The sequence below is a fragment of the Sinocyclocheilus anshuiensis genome, unplaced genomic scaffold (genome assembly GCF_001515605.1).
Source record: "Sinocyclocheilus anshuiensis isolate Anshui unplaced genomic scaffold, SAMN03320099.WGS_v1.1 scaffold1237, whole genome shotgun sequence".
NCBI lineage: Eukaryota > Metazoa > Chordata > Actinopteri > Cypriniformes > Cyprinidae > Sinocyclocheilus > Sinocyclocheilus anshuiensis.
Window position 1 is genome coordinate 1617819 of NW_015553581.1, and position 22782 is coordinate 1640600.

The following is a 22782-nucleotide window of genomic DNA, read 5'->3' on the forward strand; positions in this document are numbered from 1 at the left end:
TTTTGTTTGTTTGTTACAGCAGGCCAAAAGGGGCTTTTGGTCAGTAACGGTGATTGGGCATACTAATATGACCGCTCAAGCACTTCCGGTGGCTTCACCACATTCTGGTTAATTCTAGTGAACAAATGTTTAATTGTATTACAAAAAAATGGCCATACACTATCAAACGAGTAAACTGAAATATACTATACTACACAGATATAAATTATCAAACATACAGTAGTATAAATATACTACTAACCCTAACCCTAACCCTAACCCTACAATATCAAAAAAAAATGTCACATGGGGGGTAATCTTAACATTTTAAGAAGAACTCAAAGCTACTTATCATTTGAAACTGCTACAACAGCTTACTTGGTTAATTTTGAGTCAATAAGATATTAATAGGAGACTAGCTCTGAACAGATAATTGAATTAGTGAGTTGTTGACTCGAGAAAAAAAAAAAGAGTAAAACAATTTAAAATAAGAAATGAATCGTTTAGTGTGATTTGTGAACCTATTCAGCCGGTTATATTCAAAGATTCCGCCAACTCTATGTGTTTTGTAGTAAATGCTTATGAAATGGTGTAAGAAGTAGGCAACCATAGGCCTACCCTTACGAAAAATGTTTATTCAAGTGTGCTATTAGTATACTTATTTTAAACTAAAAAAATAGGAAAGTATATTTTGTCTACTTTTTATGTACTTCTTAGAAATGGGCTTTAGTGTATACTTACTACATACAGTATACTTAAAATATACCTGAACTTTACTTAAGTATACTTAATAAAATAAACTTGAAGTATACTACTTTTTGGTAAGGGTACTATGCTTTGGAATTTGGGAAATAATTTTAAATTACTTGTCTGGCAGAGTAGTAGCACTGGAATCTTATCATCTTAAAGAAAGTTCAAGAAAAAAATTAAGTAAACTCTAAAAAGAGTTTACTAAACCTAAGGCTTTACATTTTTATTTATTATTACTATTATCATCATTCTTATTTATTTACTCTTTATTTCAGCATGTTTAGGTTGCTGAAATGTACCCACAACAGGATCAGCTGTCAGTTTACAGACTGATATGAAATCTGCTCAACATACATTTGTAGGCTTTTCTTTTATTATCTTTTATCTTATATGGGCTTTGGAAGACATAAGGCTGAGTAAATGATGACAATGTTTTCATTTTCTGAGTGGACAATCCCTAAACATTGCTGCCTTTAAGTGAATAGCACGCATTATCTTGCAGATTAAAAAGAGGCTTTATTCATTCATTCAATTTAAATATTTATTTCAAAGTCTGCGTCCATATTTTAGCGCAGTTCCTGTTTTTATGACATTTGTTAAACTAGTAGTACAATCCGTTCAGTATTCTGAGCCTGATACGATGCGTTATCTTTCTTTAAACACCATTAATGCATTCATTAGTTCATTCTGATCAGTACTTTGACTGGCATGCGCTTCTGTTCGGCACATGGCTCAGTAGTGGGCGGGGCTCGTGACGTATGACGTAAACAAACACTGGCTTGTTCTCGAGGCGCTCTGGTTTTCGGACCGCAGCTCAGCTGACCGTGACGCACCGCATTCGCGGCACAGGGCGAAGGACAGACGCATATAGAAGCTGGGTGTCGGTTTCACGCTGAGCTGAAGCAGTAATGAAGCCCAGTGTGCCGACGGCAAATGGCTGATTCTGACGGAATTCCGTACCCACGCGTACGCTAAAAGAGCGTCAGTTCCTGTGATCCGCGTCTTGGGAGACGGGACGGACTAGAGCTGCAGCGAAATATCTCAGCCCTGTTTACAGAAGCACGGCTCCTCCTGGCTGGATATACTTCTAAAAAAGGTAAAGGCTGGTATAATAGGGCGGCCACAGGGATTGCTGGGTCTCTGAAATGCTGTATTTATAGGGAGCTGTGTGTGTGTCTCTATGATGACCACCGTGTTTCAGCAGCACCAGCTGTCAGGGGCCATATGGCCCACACAAATCGCTTTTCAACTTTGGGCTTGAAATAACATCACATTGTGTCCGGTTTCCAGAGTGTTCCAGACACGGACAGGCCAGACTCCAGGGGAATACCAGTCTATATTTAGTCAATTAATCCAAGTCCAGCACTTTGTGATAAACTGTCATAATAAGCGACAGTTCATTGAGCTGCTGTCATCCACAGCACTGCGTTTGAACATGAACAGAAATCCTGCTAAAAGTTCTGCCATTAGAAGATTAAAGTTGATGCAATAAACGTATTAATTATGTGTTGCATTAAAATGATCAAGAACTCGTTATGTTTGATGTCATGGGATTCGATTTGAATGATCACAGATGCCTACTTGTGTGAACTTGACTGTAACTGACATGTACCAACAGTTCTGCAAATCATAAGGGTTTCAGAAACACTCCTTGACTTCTTGCTCTTTCGCACATGTGAGTAACAGGTGGACTAAGCTGAAGGCAGCAATGGTGGATTACTATGATGTGCTGGGAGTGTCACGACATGCTTCTCCAGATGACATCAAGAAAGCGTAAGTTAAAACTGCCTTCACTTATCAGTAGCTTGCAGCATATTGGCATTGGTGTTATTGGATGTAGCTAACTAAATTGGTCTCTAACAGATGTAAGTGAAGACTCAAGTATTTTGAGACTTACTGTTTACCTTTATAAAGTATTCATCAGCAGTGAAATAGATACACTACCGTTCAAAAGCCGTTGCTCAGCAAGTTTGCGTTCATTTTATGAAAAATACAGTGATAACTAATATTGTGAAATGATTACAGAAAAGATCATTGTGGATGACTTTTATTCTTTGTTTATATCTTCCAATTATGACCTTTTTCTCAGAATTGAGAGTTTAGGCTAAATCTCAAAACAAGTTTCCATAATTTTAATATATTTGAAAATGTAATGCATTCCTGGGATGCAAAGCTGAATTTTCAGCATCATTACTCAAGTCTTCAGTGTTCAGAAATCATTCTAATATGCCGATTCGGTGCCCAAGGAACTTTTAATATTATTATCAATGTTCAAAACAGATGTGCATTTAAATATTTTGAACATGAAGTTCATAAATGACAGTGTCATAAAATGTAATTCTGCTTCTTTGCTGTGGTATGTAACTCTGACTATTTGACCTATGCTAATATCTTTAGTAAAGCCACACTTTACTAAAGATAAGACTAATGGATTTTATAGTTTTGCCACTAGTTTTTATTTTCTGCTTTTCCTTCAAATGAAGTAGAATGATCAAGCTGAGATGCCTGAGTTGTAAAAAAAGTGATCATTCACAAAGGACAATATTTAACTTGACTTAGTCCTCAAAAATGGGGAATTCATGAAGCAAGATGCTAAAAACAAATATGAATCACAGCAGTCTAATATGTCAGTCTAATGTTTATATAGAAGAAGATGGATGCAAGAATGTGTCATATGTGAATGACCCTTGACCCTATATGTCACTTCATCACAATCTTGAGATGCCAGTCAAGCTAAGTTTACTCATGTTTGTTTATGTTTGTGTATACAGTTACAGGAAACAGGCTCTACGGTGGCACCCTGACAAAAACCCAGACAACAAGGACGAGGCGGAGACCAAATTTAAGGAGATAGCAGAGGCCTATGAAGTTCTTTCAGACAGTAGGACACTGGAAATTTGAACTCTACAGCTATTTTATTCATGATTAAATTACTTGAAAGGCAAAAATTATGTAGGGTGTTACATTTTGTTTTTTTTCTCATTTTCAAGGAAGCAAACGAGATGCTTACGACAGATACGGTAGATCAGACATGCCAAGCTCAGGTGAGGAGAACTTCATACTGCTTGATACCGTCTTATTGTTAAATGTGCTTTTGTGATATTTTAATTGTTTTCTACATCTGTTTTATAGGCTCTGGTGGTTCTTCATTTCCTGATGACTTCCCAGGATTCACCTTCACATTCCGCAGCCCAGATGAGGTGTTTCGAGAGTTCTTCGGAGGGCAGGACCCATTCGCAGACTTCTTTGGTGGGTTCTCAGGGAGTTAGTGGGTAGATATGCTGATCTTGAATCTTGCTCAAATACTAGTGCGAGTGTTTTCTCTGTGTCAGAATTTCCCTTATACCAGTGGTTCTCAAAACCAGGGGGCCGGGGCCCACTAAGGGGTCTCTGCAAACATCCAGGGGGCCCCTAATACGTCATAAAATTATTTACATTTAGTTCATGATCTTAATTAAAATGCTGAAAACTAAGGCATAGACTAGATATTAAGGCCAAAAATAAATCTTACAAAATTGTAGCTCACAAGAAGCTTGAAATACAAGTTGTCTGTACGCTGATTTGAAACAACAACAACAACAACAAAAAATAAATAAAAAGAAGAATATAAAAGAGAATGGTTGCTTGCTGATGTTCTGTTGATTCCTCCTCCTGAACTTTCCCTTGCCCCGTATCTTGCTCTCTCATAGGCTATAGGTCATTGGCGATTTCATTTCCAGGGTATTGGGGACAAATTGGCGCTTCTCTTAGATTGCAAAAATCGGGAATAAAATCATGCAGTGTGTACTTAGCATTACCCTCTTTAACCCTCTCGCTTTTTCTACACTCCCCCACTTTGCCACTAGATGATTTCCCATTTGGTGGAATGCACAGTGGGTTTCACAGCTCCTCCTCCAGGCTTGGGCCCAGTCGCTTCTTCTCCTTCCCCTCAGCAAATGGTTGGTTTTTAAACTGGTTTCATGCTTATTTTTTATATTATTATAGCATATGTGGTCAGTCTTCTCCCAGATTATTACTTAATTTAGGTGAACTTTGCTGAATATATCTTGATAAGATAAAAAACTCCAAGGCATGTTGTTGATATGAAAGTATAGTTCCAATTGCTTTATATTGTGTTTTCAATTTATTAAGAGCTGCTGCTTTTTTTTTTTCTTTTTTTTTTTCTTTTTTCTTTTCAAGCACACATGTTGAAACAAGCCAGAATAACTAAAATGAATTCACATGGTTTAAAATAAAATTGCAATCTTTGTTAAAAGCAAACAATTAAAACCATTGTGTTTTGCTTGTTTTTGAAAGTCCATGTCTGTGGTGTGTTTTAAAAGGTGTGAATGTTTCAAAAGTAAAAAAGTTTAAAATAGCATACAAGCATCATATGATGTGCAATAAAACCCAATTCCATTTGATAAAACACAATAAAAACACCAATTAAGAGACTTTAAAAACAGCTGATTTCACCTCCTTCTCTTCTTCAATGGGTGGGATGGGCAGCATGGGAGGAGCAAACTTCAAGTCTGTTTCTACTTCCACCCGCATTGTCAATGGAAAACGTATTACCACAAAAAAGTCAGTTTGCTTCTCATTATACCAATTTTTATTTTTTATTTCAATTTATTTGAAATGTGATTTTGAAATCACAGAAAAATGCGTCCTGCACATTAAACATTTGTTTTTGATTAAATGAGTAATTTAATTGCAGTTAATGTAGAATAGTAAAAGTTGGTTTATACCTTGCCATAATGTGAAGGCATGACTTACAGAAAGTCAAAGCAATTAAAGTTTGTTTATGTATTTCCTATTTATTGGTAAACATTGCATTTCTTCCATCAGGGTCAGCGAAAATGGCCAGGAGAGAACAGAGGTTGAGGAGGATGGGGTTTTGAAAACTGTCCTCATCAATGGTAATTCATTTTTTGCTATAATTTAATAATAATATAAGGCCAAAAGGAAATCTCTATAGTTAATGCACACATTCTGGTGTGCAATAAAAATTCACCTCATCAGCTCAGGATGAATCTGCCTGGGAAAGATGCATTTGGAATACTAATACACATAACCTACCCTTCAAACCTTTGGGGTCAATAAGATTTTTTTTTTTTTTAATTAATGCTTTTATTCAGAAAGAATGCATTAAATTATTTTTTTTTAAATACAGTAAAGACATAAAAATCTATTGTTATAATGTAACAAAGGATTTCTATTTGAAATAAATGTTGTTCTTTTGAACTTTCTGTTCATCAAAGAATCCTGAAAAAATGTCAAATGTGTTTCCACTAAATATAAAGCCGCACAACTGTTGTCAACATTGATAAATGATGATAAATGTTTCTTGAGCAGCAAAGCAGTATGATTTCTGAAGGATCATGTGACACATGATATATATTCAAAATATATTCAAATAGAAAACAGTTATTTTAAATTGTAAAAACATTTCGCAATATTTCAAATTTTTACTGTATTTTGACCAAATAAATGCAGCCTTGGTGAGCATAAGAGACTTCTTTCAAAAACATTAAAAAATCTAACCGACCTCAAACCTATGAATAGTAGAGTACACTTGTAGGAAATCACAAGATCATATAACTGGAAAATACAAATAATGGTATACCATTATTAGACCCCAAACATTTAAACAGTAATGTATGTGTAAATCATAACCATTTGGCTTGGTTATAAAAGTGAATTTGTTGAATATTTTAGAGTTTAACACAACACTCTTGCATCCTGGTGCAAAGACATGTCATTTTTTGGTACATCTTTATCCTTGTTTTCTTAATCTTTGCTTGTTGTCTAATGTCTACTAAATAACTTCATCTTGCCTTAAAGGTTTTAAGGACTTTTCCCTTTTATTACAGTGAAAACTAAGGAATTTTCTCTAATTCATCCACTTGTCACTGTAGATTACAAGTAGAACTATTTATGTTTAAACCCTTACTTCCTGTTTTAGTGCTAAGAACTTCTCAAATAACTCTAAACCACTAATTTAGTTATTCTCTTATGATTTGAGCCACACAGCCATACCAGAACATTTAATAAAATTAATAATAACACATTTTCCTCCAACTGTTTACATTCCTGAATATAGACTCAAAACAGCAGCTTAGGCTTGCAGGTAGATTTAGCTAGCTCATTACATTTCATGCCAGCTTCTTGGTTTTCCATATGCAGATTCCTCATTACCTAACGTGTTGCTGCAGATCTGATCTGACATTCAGCTGTGTTTGTGTGTCCAGGTGTGGAGGATGAGATGGCCTTAGCTCTGGAACTGAGTCGTAGAGAGCAGTCCAGTCAGCCTCCCAGACAATCCCAACATCCACTGCTCCGCCCCTCCAACAACAGCTCTCCAAACCCCGCTTTACGCTCCTACAGCGCCGCCCCGTTCTGCCACTGCCCCGATGCCAAGGAAGATGAGGAGGACGAAGACCTGCAGATGGCGCTGGCCTACAGCTTGTCGGAGATGGAGGCCCAGCAGCGGGCAGAGGACGTGATCTCAGGTGCTGGGGGAGGGAGGGGGAAGCAACCAGGTGGTGGGAAGGGTGCCGTTCAAAAAAACAAATATCAGAGAGAAGTGCTGGATAATTCAAATCAAAGCACCCCCTCGTCTCCAGAGGATAGACTGACAGAACAGAGTCAGGCTAGATGTTCAGAAAGTGTTGTTGTACAGAATAAGGAGAATGACAAAGTGGCGGCCAATGGGACTAATGTGGAAAAAAAGAGGAGGAAGTGTCAGTGCGTGGTGTGTTAGTAAGAATGTGGAGAAAAATCATGCTTTTGTGTGAAATTAACCTTATGTTTTCATCTTATGGTTGTTTTTTTATCCTTCCTGAAGTTTTTGACTTACAGCTCTGTCTCTTATGGCATTGCACAAAGATGACTGTTGAAATTGTATTTTCTTGCATTGAGGTATGAGTAACAGGTGCCAAAAAAAACACAAAGTCAGGAAATTTTACAACAGGACATTTTGAAGGAACTGTTTGCAATATTTTAGACTGCCATGCACAAAATGTCCTGCTGTCTGACAGATATCACTGAAATAGGTGTCGGGATATCATTTGCCAGCCTTCACTCTGTAAACAGTAAAAATAGTAAAGTCACTTTTGTAGCCAGTCAGAAACACTGTATGCCTGTGAATCGTTTGGGATTGCTGAAATCAGGTTGACTGACATGTTTTTACAGGGTGCGATTTTGGGATTTTGGAGAGCAGGTATATGGTTAGCAAAAGTTAGCAAAAAGGTGAAAGTTAGCATAATGGCTGAAATCTGTTACAGCACCTTTAAATCCGATATTCAAAATGACTTTTTGCTGCCAAACCAAGATAAATTCTCTGCGCTTACATTTTCACTTAGATTAAATAAATTGCTACTGAGTAAGTTGCTGCACTCTAAACCAGTGGTTCCCACAGTCTTGGAAAACCTAGATATATGAGGTAGCCTAATTTTACAAGTGTGATTTCTAGGCTTGGAAAAGTAATGTAAATTAACTGTAAAAGTCATGGGACCTTTGAATATAGTTGTGTACGATTGGTGGTCCTGGAGTCAGAAAGATTGAGTTTTAATGGCTTTTCTTAGTGTTACAATGCATCTGAATGGATATCTTGCTGATTAGTTGACGTCCCATTCCCAATGAACCTTTCATTTATTCTTCCAGCAGTGAAGTGCTCTGTTTCATCCATATTCACATTTACTGCTATTGTTCCTTCAAGAAAGGAGATTCTCTGATTTATGACTGGATGCGTTCTGATTTTTACTGTGCATTTGTCATTCCTTCAGAGGTACTTGTTGAATGTGAAGGGGGGGAGGGGGGGTTGCACAAAAACCTAAATATAATCTGCCTCTGAGGGCTAATGATGTGATTGGCAATGACTAATGGCTAGTCAGACATGTAAGAGAATGTAGATCCGGAATTATCTCAGTTAATGAAAAATGTGCCAAATAACTAACTGACTGACAGTAACTTGCATCATTAGCTTTATATGTGTCAGAATGACTCCGTATTGATATTTCGTTTGTGGCTTTTTTGTTAGAATAGAAATGCATGGCTATTGTTGCCAATGCTATATCTCGCTTACAAGTTTGTGTACAAGTTAGTCAAAGAAGCACATTTTACTTTTTTACCTGTTTGTGCATTTTGTTCCATTATAACTATCAGCTTTGGGATATAAAATTAACAATCAAAACATCAATACATGAACATTTGTTTTGCTTAAAAACACTAAGCACAGAAAGTTTGAATGTGATGCTATGTGAATATTAATAAAACGATTTTGTGTAACTATGTAAACTGCAAAGAGGAAACAAAGTCATTGATTTACACAAAACTGCTATTTACATTTGAAGACAACATCGTTCTCTCAGAAGTTATCATTCAGAGGGCATATTCAGTGCTCAGAAAGTGCTATTTAAATAGCTAAATTGTTAATAAATGCTGTTTCAGTCATGCTGTTGCTAATATGAGAAACAATAAATGCTAGCAAATACATTCTGCTCATAAGAATTCATTTGAAATTGTCAGCATAAAAAGTATTTTGATGGACCGCAAATTTTTATCCATTTACTTTTTTCTCCAGTTTACCTAATAAAAACAGCAGCTTTTTATGAACTGTATGCCTTTAAATTCAAATTGTGAGAATACAACTCCAGAAATTTATTTATTTTTTTTTCAGCTGAGAGGCTTTGCATTATATGTTAAATCCCTTTTCGCTTAAATCCACTATTCATTTGAAGCATGTAATTCTCCGATTTTTTTCAGTGTGATTGTTGTCATTTCCAGCACATTCATATCATCATTCCCACTCATATGTAAACCTCATGTGCATTTATTATGTTTATGATTGTTTTACCTGACTCATTCTCCCTGCCGTTACAGAGTCCGACTTCCAGGCCTTCACAGGCTGACTTGTGGCTGTGACCCCTTCGTACCCCCCCCACCCCCCCGAGGTAAAACGTAGTGTAGATGTCTCTGCAGCTCTTAAGCATAGTTTTCAGCTCTTCTCCCCATTATTCACAGTTCACGAACATTTGTGTATTTGTGTAATTACCTGAGAGTTTGCCGCTCCTGCTGTAGAGCATGCAGTATTCCAGGAAAATGTTGAACTCTACATGAGTCATTTGTGCATATAAATACTTAAGTAGAGTCAAAATAACAAACAGTCCTCAGTTTTATTACTCTGTGTTGTTTTAATTCATCAAACACAACACAAGAAACTGTGAAGCAACACTAATACTGGATTCATCCGTCTGCTCTTAACAGGTGAAGCGTTCCCCGGTGCTCTGCTCTCTCTTTCTGCTTCTTTGTCGCTCTCTGCCTGGCACACCTGTTGCTCAGAGCCTTTTCAAAGTTTTATTTGAAAAAAAACCCCCCAAAAAAACCCGGGCAACACTACACAAAGGTCAAAAATGTATGTGCTAAGTGTGTTTGTGTATGAATGTGTTGTGAGTCTTGGAGAGGCAATACTGGATTACTTTTTATATATTAATTAAATGTATGGCCTGCACTGATCAAATATATGAACTAATATAAAAATTCAAGTGTCTTAAGGACAAAGTTCATTAACATTTTAATAATGAATGATTCAAAGCTGCAATGAATGTATAGTTGCACTTGAAATGCTATATTTGAGAATTTAAAATCTTCATAACTTGATAAAGGTTTATTATTTATTCAGAAGGGTTTCTTGTGTTTTCATTGAAACCTCTGCTTTTCATAACTCATTATTTTGCAGTTGTTTTTATACACTATACGGTTCAGAAGTTTTGGGTCTGCAAGTTTTTAAAATGTTTTTGAAATAATCTTATTCTCACCACGACTGCATGCAAAATAAAGTTAAAGCAGTAATATTGTAAAATAAGTGTTTTCTATGTGAATATATTTTAAAATGTAATTTATTCCTGTGATGCACAGCTGGATTTTCAGCATCATTACTCCAGTCTTCAGTGTCACATGATTCTTCAGAAATCATTCTAATATGCTGATTTGAGGCTCAAGAAACATTCTTTATAATTTATTATCAGTGTTGAAAACAGTGTTGCTGCTTAATGTTTTGTGGAAACCGAAACTTTTTTTTTCAAGATCTTTTGATGAATAGAAAGGTCTTTTGTAACATCGTAATGTTTACTGACCCCAAACTTTTGAATGTTAGTGTAGATTTGCCAAGACATAAAGGGGTAATAAGTATTTTTTTGTGTGATTGTAAAGGTTAAGTGTCATTTCTGTGGCTTACACATGGTACCAAAAATAATGACTATTTACAAACGTCATCAAGGTTTGGCTAGTTAGCATGGCCTCATCGTCACCTGCCAGTGATGCCTTAACTACACAGTCAGTCTACAGGCAAAAAGCATTTTTCTACAGACAAACATATATCTTTTAATAAATGCATGGTCATAATGAAAGAGAGAAGCCACACACATCAAGCAGTGCTGCTACACAGATTCACATTTAATTCAGAACCATTTAAAAATTATAGTCATATATTTCTCGTTTTTATATTTTTCTACACATTTGCTACAGGAATAAACAAACAGAGCTCTCTGTGAATTATTTACAGTGATCACACGACATAAAGGCTGCACTAGACATTAAAGATGTGAAAGCACTAAATGTTCGTAAGAGATTTGACAGCAACCAGAAGATGTTACAGGTGCCTTTCAGGTACCTTCCAATTACTTCAGTTCAGACATGACTGTGCATATATGTTCTCATGTTTGACTGCATGAGACATGCTGGGTTCTTTTGTCGTTTCTACATTTGATACATGAATTGCATTTTTGGCCATGGTAAAGAAAGCATTTCAAGAAAAAAACCTGCATTTTTCAACATCAAACATTATATGTATATTTATCAAAAAAAACATTATACTGTCAGTTTTCATAAATTAGGACACTTTAAATCTGATGCTTGTGTGGAATGCAAATGTCTCTTAAAACCACCATTTCTCCCTGAAACTGAAGAATTTGGCCCCTGCAAAGCGTTTCCAGCATATGGAAAGCTTTCAGTCTTTTAAAGAGTGACAACATTCATTTCTGACTTGTGAAAAGGAGTGAGGTGCATGAAAAGCGGTAAGTGTAAGTGAAAAAGATGTAATAGTAACACAGTGGGATGTGGCTCACTGAGGAAGGGCTTTCAGAATGGCATTCACTTCTTCTGCCACAGCTGTCAGGGCGAACTCAAACTGGTCCTGAAGAAACAATCGAGCTTAGTGCATGAATTCACTCTCACAACCACGTGCTGAAATCATGGGAAAGCACTTTGTACATACCTTAGTGCGTACCATACTAGGTCTCTGGTCACGAATATGCTCCAGTGTGGCGGCAATGTCAATCTCCTTCACGCCTAATACAGACAAACAACCTATGAGCATGCGGCGCGTACATGAAATGAAACGGCTAGATAGAGGAACAAGGTGCTTACCTTTCGCCATGCGGTTAAGTACCATGTCAATAAGAATGTAGGTGCCGGTTCTGCCAGTACCATCGCTGTGCAAAACAGGAAACCCATTTAAATCATTCATTTTCAATAACAGTAATAAAAAACGCCCATATTGTGAGCCTGAGACACACTGGTAGCCGTTTACCTGCAGTGCACAATGATTGGGCATGAGCGTCCTCTGTAGCACTTGTTTACTTTTCTAAAAAAAGAAAAAGGGAGGATAGAAGAGAAAAACTGAGCATGTAATAATGAGCATAACTGTCAGTTTGTCCAACCCTACAATTTATTCTTCTGTTGACAAAGAGGAACTGAGCGATGCGTGAGGCTGGGGAAGGAAGGGGGAGAGAGGAGATGGAGCATCCGTTAAGCCTCGCTCCTGCTGCACTCACACCTACCAATGATCATTTTTGTGACTATGCAACTGGACCCAGACTACTAGCTGCAAATCACAAAAATGACACTGGGAGGTGTGCTACGTCCAGGGACCTACCGATCTCCATCTGAGACCGAGAGAGTGACGGTGGGAGGAGGAGGAGGAGAGAAAGGCAGGAGTAAAACAGAGCCCGTGTCGAGCACAAATGGGGAAGGTCCAAAGTGCAAATGTATTCAATGGAGAAGGAACGAGGAAGGACTGGACTTTAAGGTAAAGAAAACATCCACAGATATTTAGGGAATCCCAAGTGTGAAGCTGATCCTCATATTAGGGTGAGGAAAAACAGTAGGGAAAGTATTTGCTATGAGACAATGAGTTTTTAGTCTAAATTGAGTTTTTTTTATGTTTATTTGATCATTTAAATAATGATTATTTTGATTTTTATTTATTTTTATTTCACTTTTATGCTATTAAATATTCTATTTACTCATTACTTGCATTTTTAATGCATTTAAAGGGGTCATATGATGTTGCTAAAAAGAACATTATTTTGAGTATTTGGTGTAATGAAATGTGTTTATGCGGTTTAAGGTTCAAAAAACACATTATTTTCCACATACTGTACATTATTGTTTCTCCTCTATGCCCCGCCTTTCTGAAACGCGTCGATTTTTACAAAGCTCATCGTTCTGAAAAAACAAGGTGTGCTCTGATTGGCCAGCTATCCAGTGCGTTGTGATTGGCCGAATACCTCAAGCGTGTGACGGAAATGTTACGTCCCTTACCATATTGTGATGCCTGCGGCAACCACATGTGACGACCCCGGGCTGGACTCCGCTTCGTCCACGGTGAAAGCCGATCCAGCGATCGACAGGCGAAGTTGAAATATTTCCTCAGCGACCAGCAAGGATCAGCTCCAGGCATGACAAAGCGATATCGTCCTCTTTTGGAAGGCCAAACAAAGTAGTTTCGCTTTCACAAAGAAGCACACAGCGCCTTCACGACATGGCGGTGGCGGCGGCAACAACACTACAGCGAGAATAAAAGTTACGCCTTCTTTCTTTGCGTGAACATTTGGGCGGCGTTATGCAAATCTTCCCAGATAGTGACGTAGGTATGTTAGAAACTTATATAGGCGTGTTAGAACAAGCCGTTTTAGGTAGGTGTGGCTGACTCTTAACTTTTATAAAGAATATCTCTTTGGATTTGAGACTTTAGTCTTTGCAACTTTACAGATCTTCTTTATGCACCAAGAGCTTGTAACACTCCAAAGAGAAAGGAAAAATTGAAATCGCATCATATGACCCCTTTAAACAATTTTTTTACCTTACACTATCAACAATAAACACTTTGTATGTTTTTATCAATAACATATTAAATAAACATTTAAACAATTAAATATAATATTTACTCATTGTGTTTATGCATTTTTAGAAAAACGTAGTATATACATAATTTGGAAAAATATCTTAGAAAACTTTGTATACAAAGCAATGACAGTAACAAGCCCATTTATTTGTTTCTAGCTGTTTGTTTGGCTGTTGTTATTAAGTCAACAAATCTTCAGTACAGATATTCACAGGTGCACCTGCAATTTACCAGAGCGCTCACTAAAAATTGTCTCGCTCGCAGTTAATTTTTAATTTTTAATTAATTATCCACCAGTTTTACCAATTTTAAGACCGTTTTGTGAACATTATGTCATATGAATTCGGCATTATGTTCTCCATGAGAACATATCGAGGGAAAAAAGATGCTGCCTCCCTCTGAAACTCTATCCAGCCGTGCTGCTATTGGACAGTATTACTTCATTTGCACACTATTATCGTTTAGTACATTTGTTTCGCTATTTCTGTATTGTCAAATTATTTCCTCATCTGAAATTTTCTGATGTGTGTGTGTAATCTGTCTGTAGTCCTATCAGAACGTGAGTTGCAAGTGTGAGGTGGTGTTGGGTTGTGGCAGTACCTGCGAAAGTCCAGCAGGGGCCGTGTGGAAGAGGGAATGCCTTGTGCAGGCCAGCTCAGCAAGTGAAACTGGGTCAGAGTGCGGGTCTCCTGAGTCTGAACGTTCTTCAGGTAGAAACTACGAACCAAGAAGTCTTTACACCAGATGTGTTCAGATACCAGGTTCACCTGAGACATACAAGAAAAAATAGGTAGTAAAGACTAAAAAACTAAACACAAGGGACTTTTAGGGCAATGAAACTGAATGTTTCTGACCTCATAGATGTTGTATAAAGATGATCCTTCATCAGGCCAGTAACGTTCACATTGTTTCTCTCCATCCTCCACTAGAGCGGTCATCATCACTATTACAGTACAGCCGTTCTCCCATACCATCTAACATTCGCACCAAAACACAGTGTCAGTATACAAAGAATCATTTATATAGGAGATGCATGTTCATTTAATCTAAACCATTTTACTGTTATTCTATTATTCCATTTATAGCCATTTAGTAATATATTAGTAATTTATATTTTTGTGATATTTTTTTTCTAATATTCTTATTTTATAAATATTTAAAAATATTTTATTTGTTAAATCTAAATCTTAAAATGTCATCATTACTCTCAACTCTTACCTGCCAGAAATCAGCAATAGTGTGCGGTAAAGGTCCTTGAGTTGCAATATAAGCAGGTAAACGTGGATCATGATCAATCTATGGGTAAAGAAAGGAAGTCCTTTTATAGACAAACAAACAAGTATTTAATTATCTAGCATACAGCAACGACTTTGTTTTGCTGTGGAATGAAGATTAACGTTTCTTACTATAGTGCTGGCATTTATGTAGTCCTCTTTTGAGGGGTTGACCTCTGCCTTTATTTTCACTCTCAAATGGTCATCTAAAACATCAAATGTTTTAATTAAACATACTGAAAATTAAAAAAAAAAAAAAAAGTAATTTTTGGTATACCCTTATTTGCATCTACCAGTGTACAATACTTTTCAAACGTTTGGGTCAGTAAGATTTTGTAAAGTTTTTGAAAAAAATCAAGACTGTAAGGCTGCATTTATTTGCTCAAAAATGCACTAAAAACAGTAATATTGTGAAATATTATTACAATTTAAAATAAAATTTTCTGCTTGAATATATTTTAAAATGTCATTTATTCCTGTGATGACAAAGCTGAATTTTCAGCATCATTACTGCAGACTTCAGTGTCACATGATCCTTCAGATATCAATCTAGTATGCTGATTTTCAGCTCAAGAAACAGTTCTTAGTATTAGCAATGTTAACAACTGTTGCTCTGCTCAATGATTTTCTTATAAAAATAGAAATTGACGTAGAAATATAATGTCTCTACTATCACTTTTGTTCAATTTAATGTGTCCTTGCTGAATAAAAGTGATTAATTTCTTTCCCAAAAAATCTTACTGTAGTGTATAGTGTATATGGATCAGTGAAATAAATGTTTTGTTTTTTTTAAAGGCACATTGCTCTTACAGGGCACAAAGTCGGGATAGCGGTTCTTCTCAATGTTGCTTTCAGACTGGGCGATAGAGACAGAGCTCGGCTCAGCCTGGTACGAACACAAAGCCTCCCACTCTTTCCGTAATCGGTCCTTATTCTTCAGATGGTCCTCCATATATGCCTGAACAACAGAAATGGACTTGAAGCATTCCACTGACTGCTCATGAAATGCCTAGTTTGCTTCTATGTAATTAATAAACAACTTGGCATGACAAAAAAGACTCCAACTTAATCCTCAGAACTGACTAATATAAGTAAAATAAGACATGAAGACAAAACTCTAATAGTTCTTCTTTGCTTAACTTTACTGCAGTTTTGAGCATGTTTAATATAGACTTGGTTTGTGCAAGCAGGTACTGCACCCTATTTACTGATATGTGCTGAACAGTCAGAAACTGTAGTGCAATAATTCCTGTTAATTAGAGTATGATTCTCACTTTTTACAGCACATAGAAAGATGCTGCATATTACACACACTAGCAAAGTAAAGTCTGAATTATAATTTGTGTATTTAAAATGCTTTTGTGGCTGTGTACCAGTATCATGTGTCCGGTGGAGATGTCCATGTTGGACTGTGCAGGCTCTTCGCTCCAGGACGGTGTGCTGCTGTGAGAGCTGGGACTGTGCTGCGGTCCATCGCTGAACTGAGACGACACACTGCTGACTCGAGATGTGTCGGTCCCCCGTCGACCGCCTGGCTCCGGACGGGTGAACGATGACTTGGCTGCCATGTGCTGGCGACACAGCTCCTGAGAGATGCAGAGAAACCTTCTCATCACTGACTGAGCATTAATGTTTCAAATGACGTTTTCAGATCAATAATCATCACTGTCAATGTACAGTTAGCAATAGCACTAATACTCAATGTCAAATTAATATAAATGCAATTACAGTGCTGATTATATGCCAGTTACACCTGATTAGGATTGATTACATTGATCAAAAGTGACAGTAAAGGCATTTATAATGTTACAAAAGATTTCTACTTCAAATAAATGCTGTTCTTTTGAACTTTCTATTCATCAACAACCTGAAAAAAAAAAATATATATATATGTATATATTAAGCAGCACAACTGTGTTCAACATTGATGATAATTAATGTTAACAAGTAATGCCTTAAGCTGCAAATCAACATATTAGAATGATTTCTGAAGGATCATGTGACACTGAAGACTGGAGTAATGATGCTGAAAATTCAGCTTTGATCACAGGAATAAAGTACATTTTAAAATATATTAAAATAAAAACAGTTGTTTGAAATTGTACTAATATTTCACAATGTTACTGTTTTTACTGTGTTTTCTGATCACTGAATGCAGCCTTGGTGAGCAAGCAAAAGACCCCAAAGGCATTTCAGGCTCCTGAAAAGGTGGTGATATGACAATATTCCATGTGCAATTATATTGTTTTCTTTCATTTCTGTGTAATGTGTTTTTTAAATTTTTGATTCTTTTAGGGTCATTCTATATACGTTTTTGTCCTGATTACATTTTCTTTTTTGGATGATATAGTAAATATCTTAATGTCGCTCTGTATCTTTCTCTTTCTGTGTTTTTGTATGTGTTTAACATTGTACCTGGTAATCAAAGTGGGTTTCCGCACCGGCTTCTGGTCCCAGTCCCAATTTGCCAGAGGCTAACTGACGGGTGTGGTGCCGGAGACAGGCAATCGCCAGGGCAACTAACAACACCGTGCCCACACACGCCATGGCGACCATTGTCAGGACGACCCCACGCGAACCCTCTCCTACCCGTGTGGCCTGGGGCAAGCCACGCCATTCGCTCCTCTATAATAAGGGAGAGAAACAGAAAAAGAGATATATAAGAAACATGAGACAACATAATACAAAAAGGACGATGGAACGCAAGGAAATTAAAATTAAAAACATTTCAGAGATCGCTTTCATCGCACAATCAAATAAGGAAAGTGCAGCGTTTGTGTGGTCTCTCTGGCACAAGACAGTGTCTTCCCTGCACTCTCTCGTCCCTCTTTTGTCTCTCTCTCTATTTGTGTAAACAAGTCGGATGTCATCATCGACTACTAATTACCCTGGCAACCCAGACACACACGCACAGCCACGTGCCACCCCGAAATAATTAGAGAAAGTCACCGCCCCGCTGAAAAATTACCAGCAAGTAAACAATTAAGGAAATCCCCCACACAATGCAGGGTCAGTCACTCTGAGGGGATCTCTTGCACACTCTCATTTAGTTTATTCCATCTCTCTCCCTCTGTACTTACAGCACATCGAGAGAACAAGAAAACGAGCGGATGCCATGATTGTTGATGTCATGCAGCCACCGTCCCAGCCCTCTGCCCCCGTGTCTCCAACCCCTGCCTATTGGTGTTGCCATGGTGTCTGGGAGCCTCAGCAGGGCAGAACAGGCCATAGCGCTACCATGGCAACAACAGAATGCTCAATGTAACCCATGGCAATCACAGTGAGCAAAGGAAATGAGACAGGAGAGCAGAGGAAATATGCTATTGTCAATATGCCTACATTATTATATTGAATAATATGTGGTGTTATCTACAGAAACCACCTTAGTATGTCATACTTGCCGGCACATCTTTTTAATCCATATGCATTCGAATCCTTACCTTTGGGTGTTATTATTTTGATATATTTATGTGTTAAAATATAAGATGCTGCTAAATATTTTACCACGATTACTCAAATAAAAGAGAATATCCTCTGTACTAAAATAAATTACAGCCTCTGTAAAATTGAAATATACATAAACACAAAACTGCACTTGCTCAGGTAAATGTATGCTTGATTTATGTTATTAATAACTACATTTATACTCAAATAAAACACTCTGTATTTATGTCATTAATAACTACATTTATAATCAAATAAAACACTCTGCCTCTGTAGAACTTTAGGATGATTAATAATACGTAATCACACAACTGCACTTGCTCAGGTAAACGCATGCTTGATTTGTACTAATTTCACACTTATTATACAAATGCATACATATATATTTATACTAAATTTATACTTATTATCTTGAAGTCCTACAGAAGCTGTAGTTTATTTTACAGCTTCTGTAGGACTTCAAGATAATTAAAAATACATAATCACACAACTGCACTTGCTCATACGAATATACGCTTGCTTTATGTCATTAATAACTACATTTTCATTAATAATTAAAACTTAATATTACTTGCGCCCAGAATATCAATTAATATTTGGCAAGAAAATCATTCTGAAAAAAGTACAGGGGATTATGACAAAAAATATCAGGAACATTTAATTAATTTATTTCAATTAAATTATTTCAATAAATTATTTTAACTCCTGCATTCAATTAAATTATATGCCTCACATATCAACCAAACCTGATCAAAGAAATATTGTAATTTAGTGCATAATGCTCAATATTTAATAATATTTTGATGATTTCAATTAAACTACATGGCTCTCACATCAACCAAAGCTGATTAAATTATTATTTTAATTTAGTGTACAATCCTCAATATTTAATAATATTGTAATGATTTTAATGAAATAACCATTTTAAGAGTTTTTGTAAACAATTGCAAATTGACTGAATACAACTGAACACAATCATTTGAAACCATTTTTATAAATGACCGACCTTTACATCCATCAATATTTACTTTTCCACAAAAATTTTCAAAAGATTAATTGTCCCTTGAGGTATTAATAAAGTTGTAAACTAAAAAACAAATCTCGCCATGTGAAATAAAACAGGAAAGAATGCAACATGAACTTTTAACAACCTATTCTTACACTGGCTATAATTTTCGCACAGGCACCCAATGGTTTTTCTGAGAAAGTGGAACAGACCTTTAGGCTGACACCTCACCACCATCTCTGCAGCGCACAGGCAACCGTTAGAGCTGAGCTATAGCAAAAGAAAAAGATTGAGTGAATGAACACTTAAGTCTGACCACAAAGAGTTCAGAACGCTTTCCCTTCTTTTCTGTCCTTTCTCAAAATTCATCAACCATTTTCCCCCTCGCTCTCTGTCCTCCTCACACCCACTCTCCCTCTCATTCTCCTTCTTCGTTCCTCACACGTTTCATTCTGCCCCTCTTATTCCCACTCAAATTCGGCCTTTTCTCCTGAAAAGCTAGAAGAATGTTCCGCAGGAGAGACTGAAGGGGGTGGAAGGCGGGAGGGGGTGGTGGTGTTGAAGCAAGGGTGCGCGACTGGACGGAAGGACAATGGGGGAGGAGATAAAGGGTGTGGGGCGCCTCACCTGCTACTCCAGAGAGGCCCCGAAAGGAAGACTGACAGCCTTTTAGAATGGAGCACAGGAGCAGGCAGGAAAAATGAACTGGTTTAGGACAAGAGGACAAAGGCCCCCCAAGGTCTGAGAGGGGCAGGCGGAGAAATGAGGAGGCAGAGAGAAAGCGGGAGAGAAGGCAACTGATCACAAGAAGAGAAAGCATGGTTACAGGGAACGAGAGAGTAAAACTCTGCGCAGGAGGGGGAAAAGGGGTCCGGAGAGGGTGATATGTGAGGAATAACCTCACGACATGCGTAAAGAGAGCATAATGCACAGTTCAGCACATACTCTATATATATATATATATATATATATATATACGAACATGTCGCTACGAATACTAATGTGCATTTGAATCACAATAAGCTGTTGGCCAAGGAAGCATAATTCAAACATCTGTTCCTCAAAAAGCGGGAAAATAGGATTCAGGGTCCCAGGACCCCTCTGCCGTTCCCCATGACCCCCGAGCCCTTTGACTTCAGCCACAAAAAAAAGGAGATACACGCACACAAACACACACGTATGGCTGTGTGTGTGCTTGTTTGTTTTGGAAGATCCCAAGGGCAAAGATCACCAAGAGCTTCGCACTCTGAATCACAATAGGCAATTCAGGCACGGCCCGAGATGTCCGAGTCAGAAATGGAGCACCGACCATCTCCGAGGCTCTCGGTGATCTAAGATTTCATCAGTCCGTATCTGATAGAGGCGTTCAGACTATGACTCGTCAGAATTCACATCACTGCCGTCGTCTCGCTGCTTTTATATTGCACAGCAGAAGGTCTGCGGTTTTTATTGAGTTTCCTCTAAAAAAAAAAAAAACCTTTAGAGAGTTGTTTATAATGGATGATTTTTCTCTCTCTTGCATCTTTCAATACCACCAGCTGTTTTTTTATAAATAATATTTGAAATAGAATAACTGTTCTTTTGTAACCCTCTAGATGGAAACTAGAAAATGATTAAAAGAAAATTATCTAAAACTATCTAAGGGTAAGCAATGAAATGTATTTTAAGGTAACAAGAAAAATTAACATCCAGTTAATTCCAGTCACTAAATGAGTGATTTTAGCAGTGATGATAACATTTTATGCAATAAAACCTTTTTTTACGACCTTACAATAATATCTAATTAGTGCACGAAACCAAGAGAAATAGTATGAACTTAGGTGCACCTGCAATGACTACAAACGGATTACATCATCTCACTCATCCAGCCTGCTCTGCCCTGTTACCACAGCAACCGGTCCACCTGACATCACTATTCAAGATAGAGCACAATTCTTAAAAACAGCATTTAACAAAAATGTTTTATCAAACGCACATATACCTTACGGATCCAGCACATGGCATTGCGCATACACCATACACACACATTCGTAAGTACGCCAAGCTGAATAACACCGAAGATGTGAACTGAGATCAAATGCATTTGGTTAATTGTTATTTTAGTTTTAATTTCTTAGCATAATTTTTCCAAATACTACCAAATAGTAAAAGACACATATTTTAGTTCTGTTATTATGGTAAGATTTGTTGCCACAGATGCTAAAAAAAAATGTGTTTTAAGTTTAAGAATAAATATTTGTATCAAATAGTTTATATATAGTTTACATATGTAGACAATTCAGTTGATAATCATCATAATTTATTTTTACCCCTGAAAACTAAAGAGAGAGAGAGAGGGAGAGAAAAATGTAATACCTCCTTATAAGTTTAGGCTAGTGTTTTAGTCTAGTTTAGTGTTGTTTGGTAACTAGAAAGAAGAAGTTTGAGTAATTAATGTGCATTTGTTTTTCACAGATTTATGTAACTGATAAAGCCTACAATATATTGTACAAAACACTGACTTACACTTAAAATACAGCATTATTCGCAACTGTGTCGTAGCTTTTAACTGATATGGTATTTCAAGGAGTGTATGGGTGTGCAAAAGAGAAAAAAAGTTAAACATTTTTTGAGCTGTGATCATTTTTAAATGATGTATATTACAAAGCAAATTTCATGAAAAAGTTTCTACCGAAAGGAGAAAAAAAATTCTGAAAAATATATATATATATATATTACAAATGTTAATTAAATCTGATAAATCAGGAAACATGATTAATGGCATCAGCATATTGATCGACTATTTAAGCGATAGTTATGCACACACTTTTTTACATTATTTATAAGGAAAATATATCATAATGTTAAGCACAACCATCAGAAAAACATCCAAATAAATACACATCTCAGCATTTAAACACTACATAAAGGCCTACAGCATCAGTAGATCTAGTATGAAACAGAACTCACCGGCACACATCTCGTGTGCTCTCCGGACTCTCAGACCTCTTTACATCACACGCACCACAACATCACAAGCAGGACTGTCTTCAATCTCACATTTTCAAGCCTCCTCAAAGTCCAAGCATCCACGGTCGGACAACTTAAGCAAGCATCAAACAAGCGCTTCAAAGCCAGCAGTTAACATTTCAGAGCTGAGAAACCAAAACGGAAGGAAAGAGTGG

The 22782-nt window shown here is 37.0% G+C and overlaps 2 protein-coding genes across 4 annotated transcripts in view; one reads left to right on the forward strand and one right to left on the reverse strand.

Annotated features, from left to right (window-relative positions):
• Positions 1-1455: 1455 nt before the first annotated feature.
• On the forward strand, positions 1456-10074 carry LOC107668399 (dnaJ homolog subfamily B member 2-like). Of its 2 annotated transcripts, XM_016460265.1 has the most exons (11): positions 1466-1825; positions 2416-2502; positions 3501-3610; positions 3720-3773; positions 3862-3978; positions 4575-4667; positions 5175-5292; positions 5557-5627; positions 6960-7220; positions 9592-9662; positions 9976-10074. In XM_016460265.1, exons 2-10 carry the CDS (start codon positions 2438-2440, stop codon positions 9618-9620), a joined length of 918 nt encoding a protein of 305 aa, XP_016315751.1. In that variant the 5' UTR covers positions 1466-1825; positions 2416-2437; the 3' UTR covers positions 9621-9662; positions 9976-10074. The 2 variants fall into 2 exon arrangements, with proteins under 2 accessions (XP_016315750.1, XP_016315751.1); XM_016460264.1 differs by lacking the exon at positions 9976-10074 and having other exon boundaries at positions 1456-1825; positions 6960-9652.
• A 1065-nt stretch (positions 10075-11139) lies between these two features.
• Positions 11140-22782, reverse strand: part of ptprna (protein tyrosine phosphatase receptor type Na) — a 46320-nt gene continuing 34677 nt past the window's right edge. For both annotated transcript variants that reach the window (XM_016460237.1, XM_016460236.1), the window contains exons 13-23: positions 17584-17793; positions 16542-16754; positions 15979-16126; positions 15301-15374; positions 15113-15190; positions 14749-14868; positions 14495-14661; positions 12299-12352; positions 12136-12200; positions 11984-12057; positions 11140-11902 (exon numbers count right to left, since the gene is read on the reverse strand). In XM_016460237.1, coding sequence (XP_016315723.1) covers positions 11831-11902; positions 11984-12057; positions 12136-12200; positions 12299-12352; positions 14495-14661; positions 14749-14868; positions 15113-15190; positions 15301-15374; positions 15979-16126; positions 16542-16754; positions 17584-17793 — 1275 coding nt within the window. In that variant the 3' untranslated portion in view covers positions 11140-11830. The remainder of the gene's footprint in view (positions 11903-11983; positions 12058-12135; positions 12201-12298; positions 12353-14494; positions 14662-14748; positions 14869-15112; positions 15191-15300; positions 15375-15978; positions 16127-16541; positions 16755-17583; positions 17794-22782) is intronic.

Bases quoted from the DNA above. Each gene is read 5' to 3' on its own strand.
- LOC107668399 (XM_016460264.1), top strand. From the start codon at position 2,438: ATGGTGGATTACTATGATGTGCTGGGAGTGTCACGACATGCTTCTCCA. The intron at 3,979-4,574 runs GTGGGTTCTCAG...CTTTGCCACTAG, and splicing joins CCCATTCGCAGACTTCTTTG to ATGATTTCCCATTTGGTGGA. The intron at 4,668-5,174 runs GTTGGTTTTTAA...CTTTAAAAACAG, and splicing joins CTCCTTCCCCTCAGCAAATG to CTGATTTCACCTCCTTCTCT.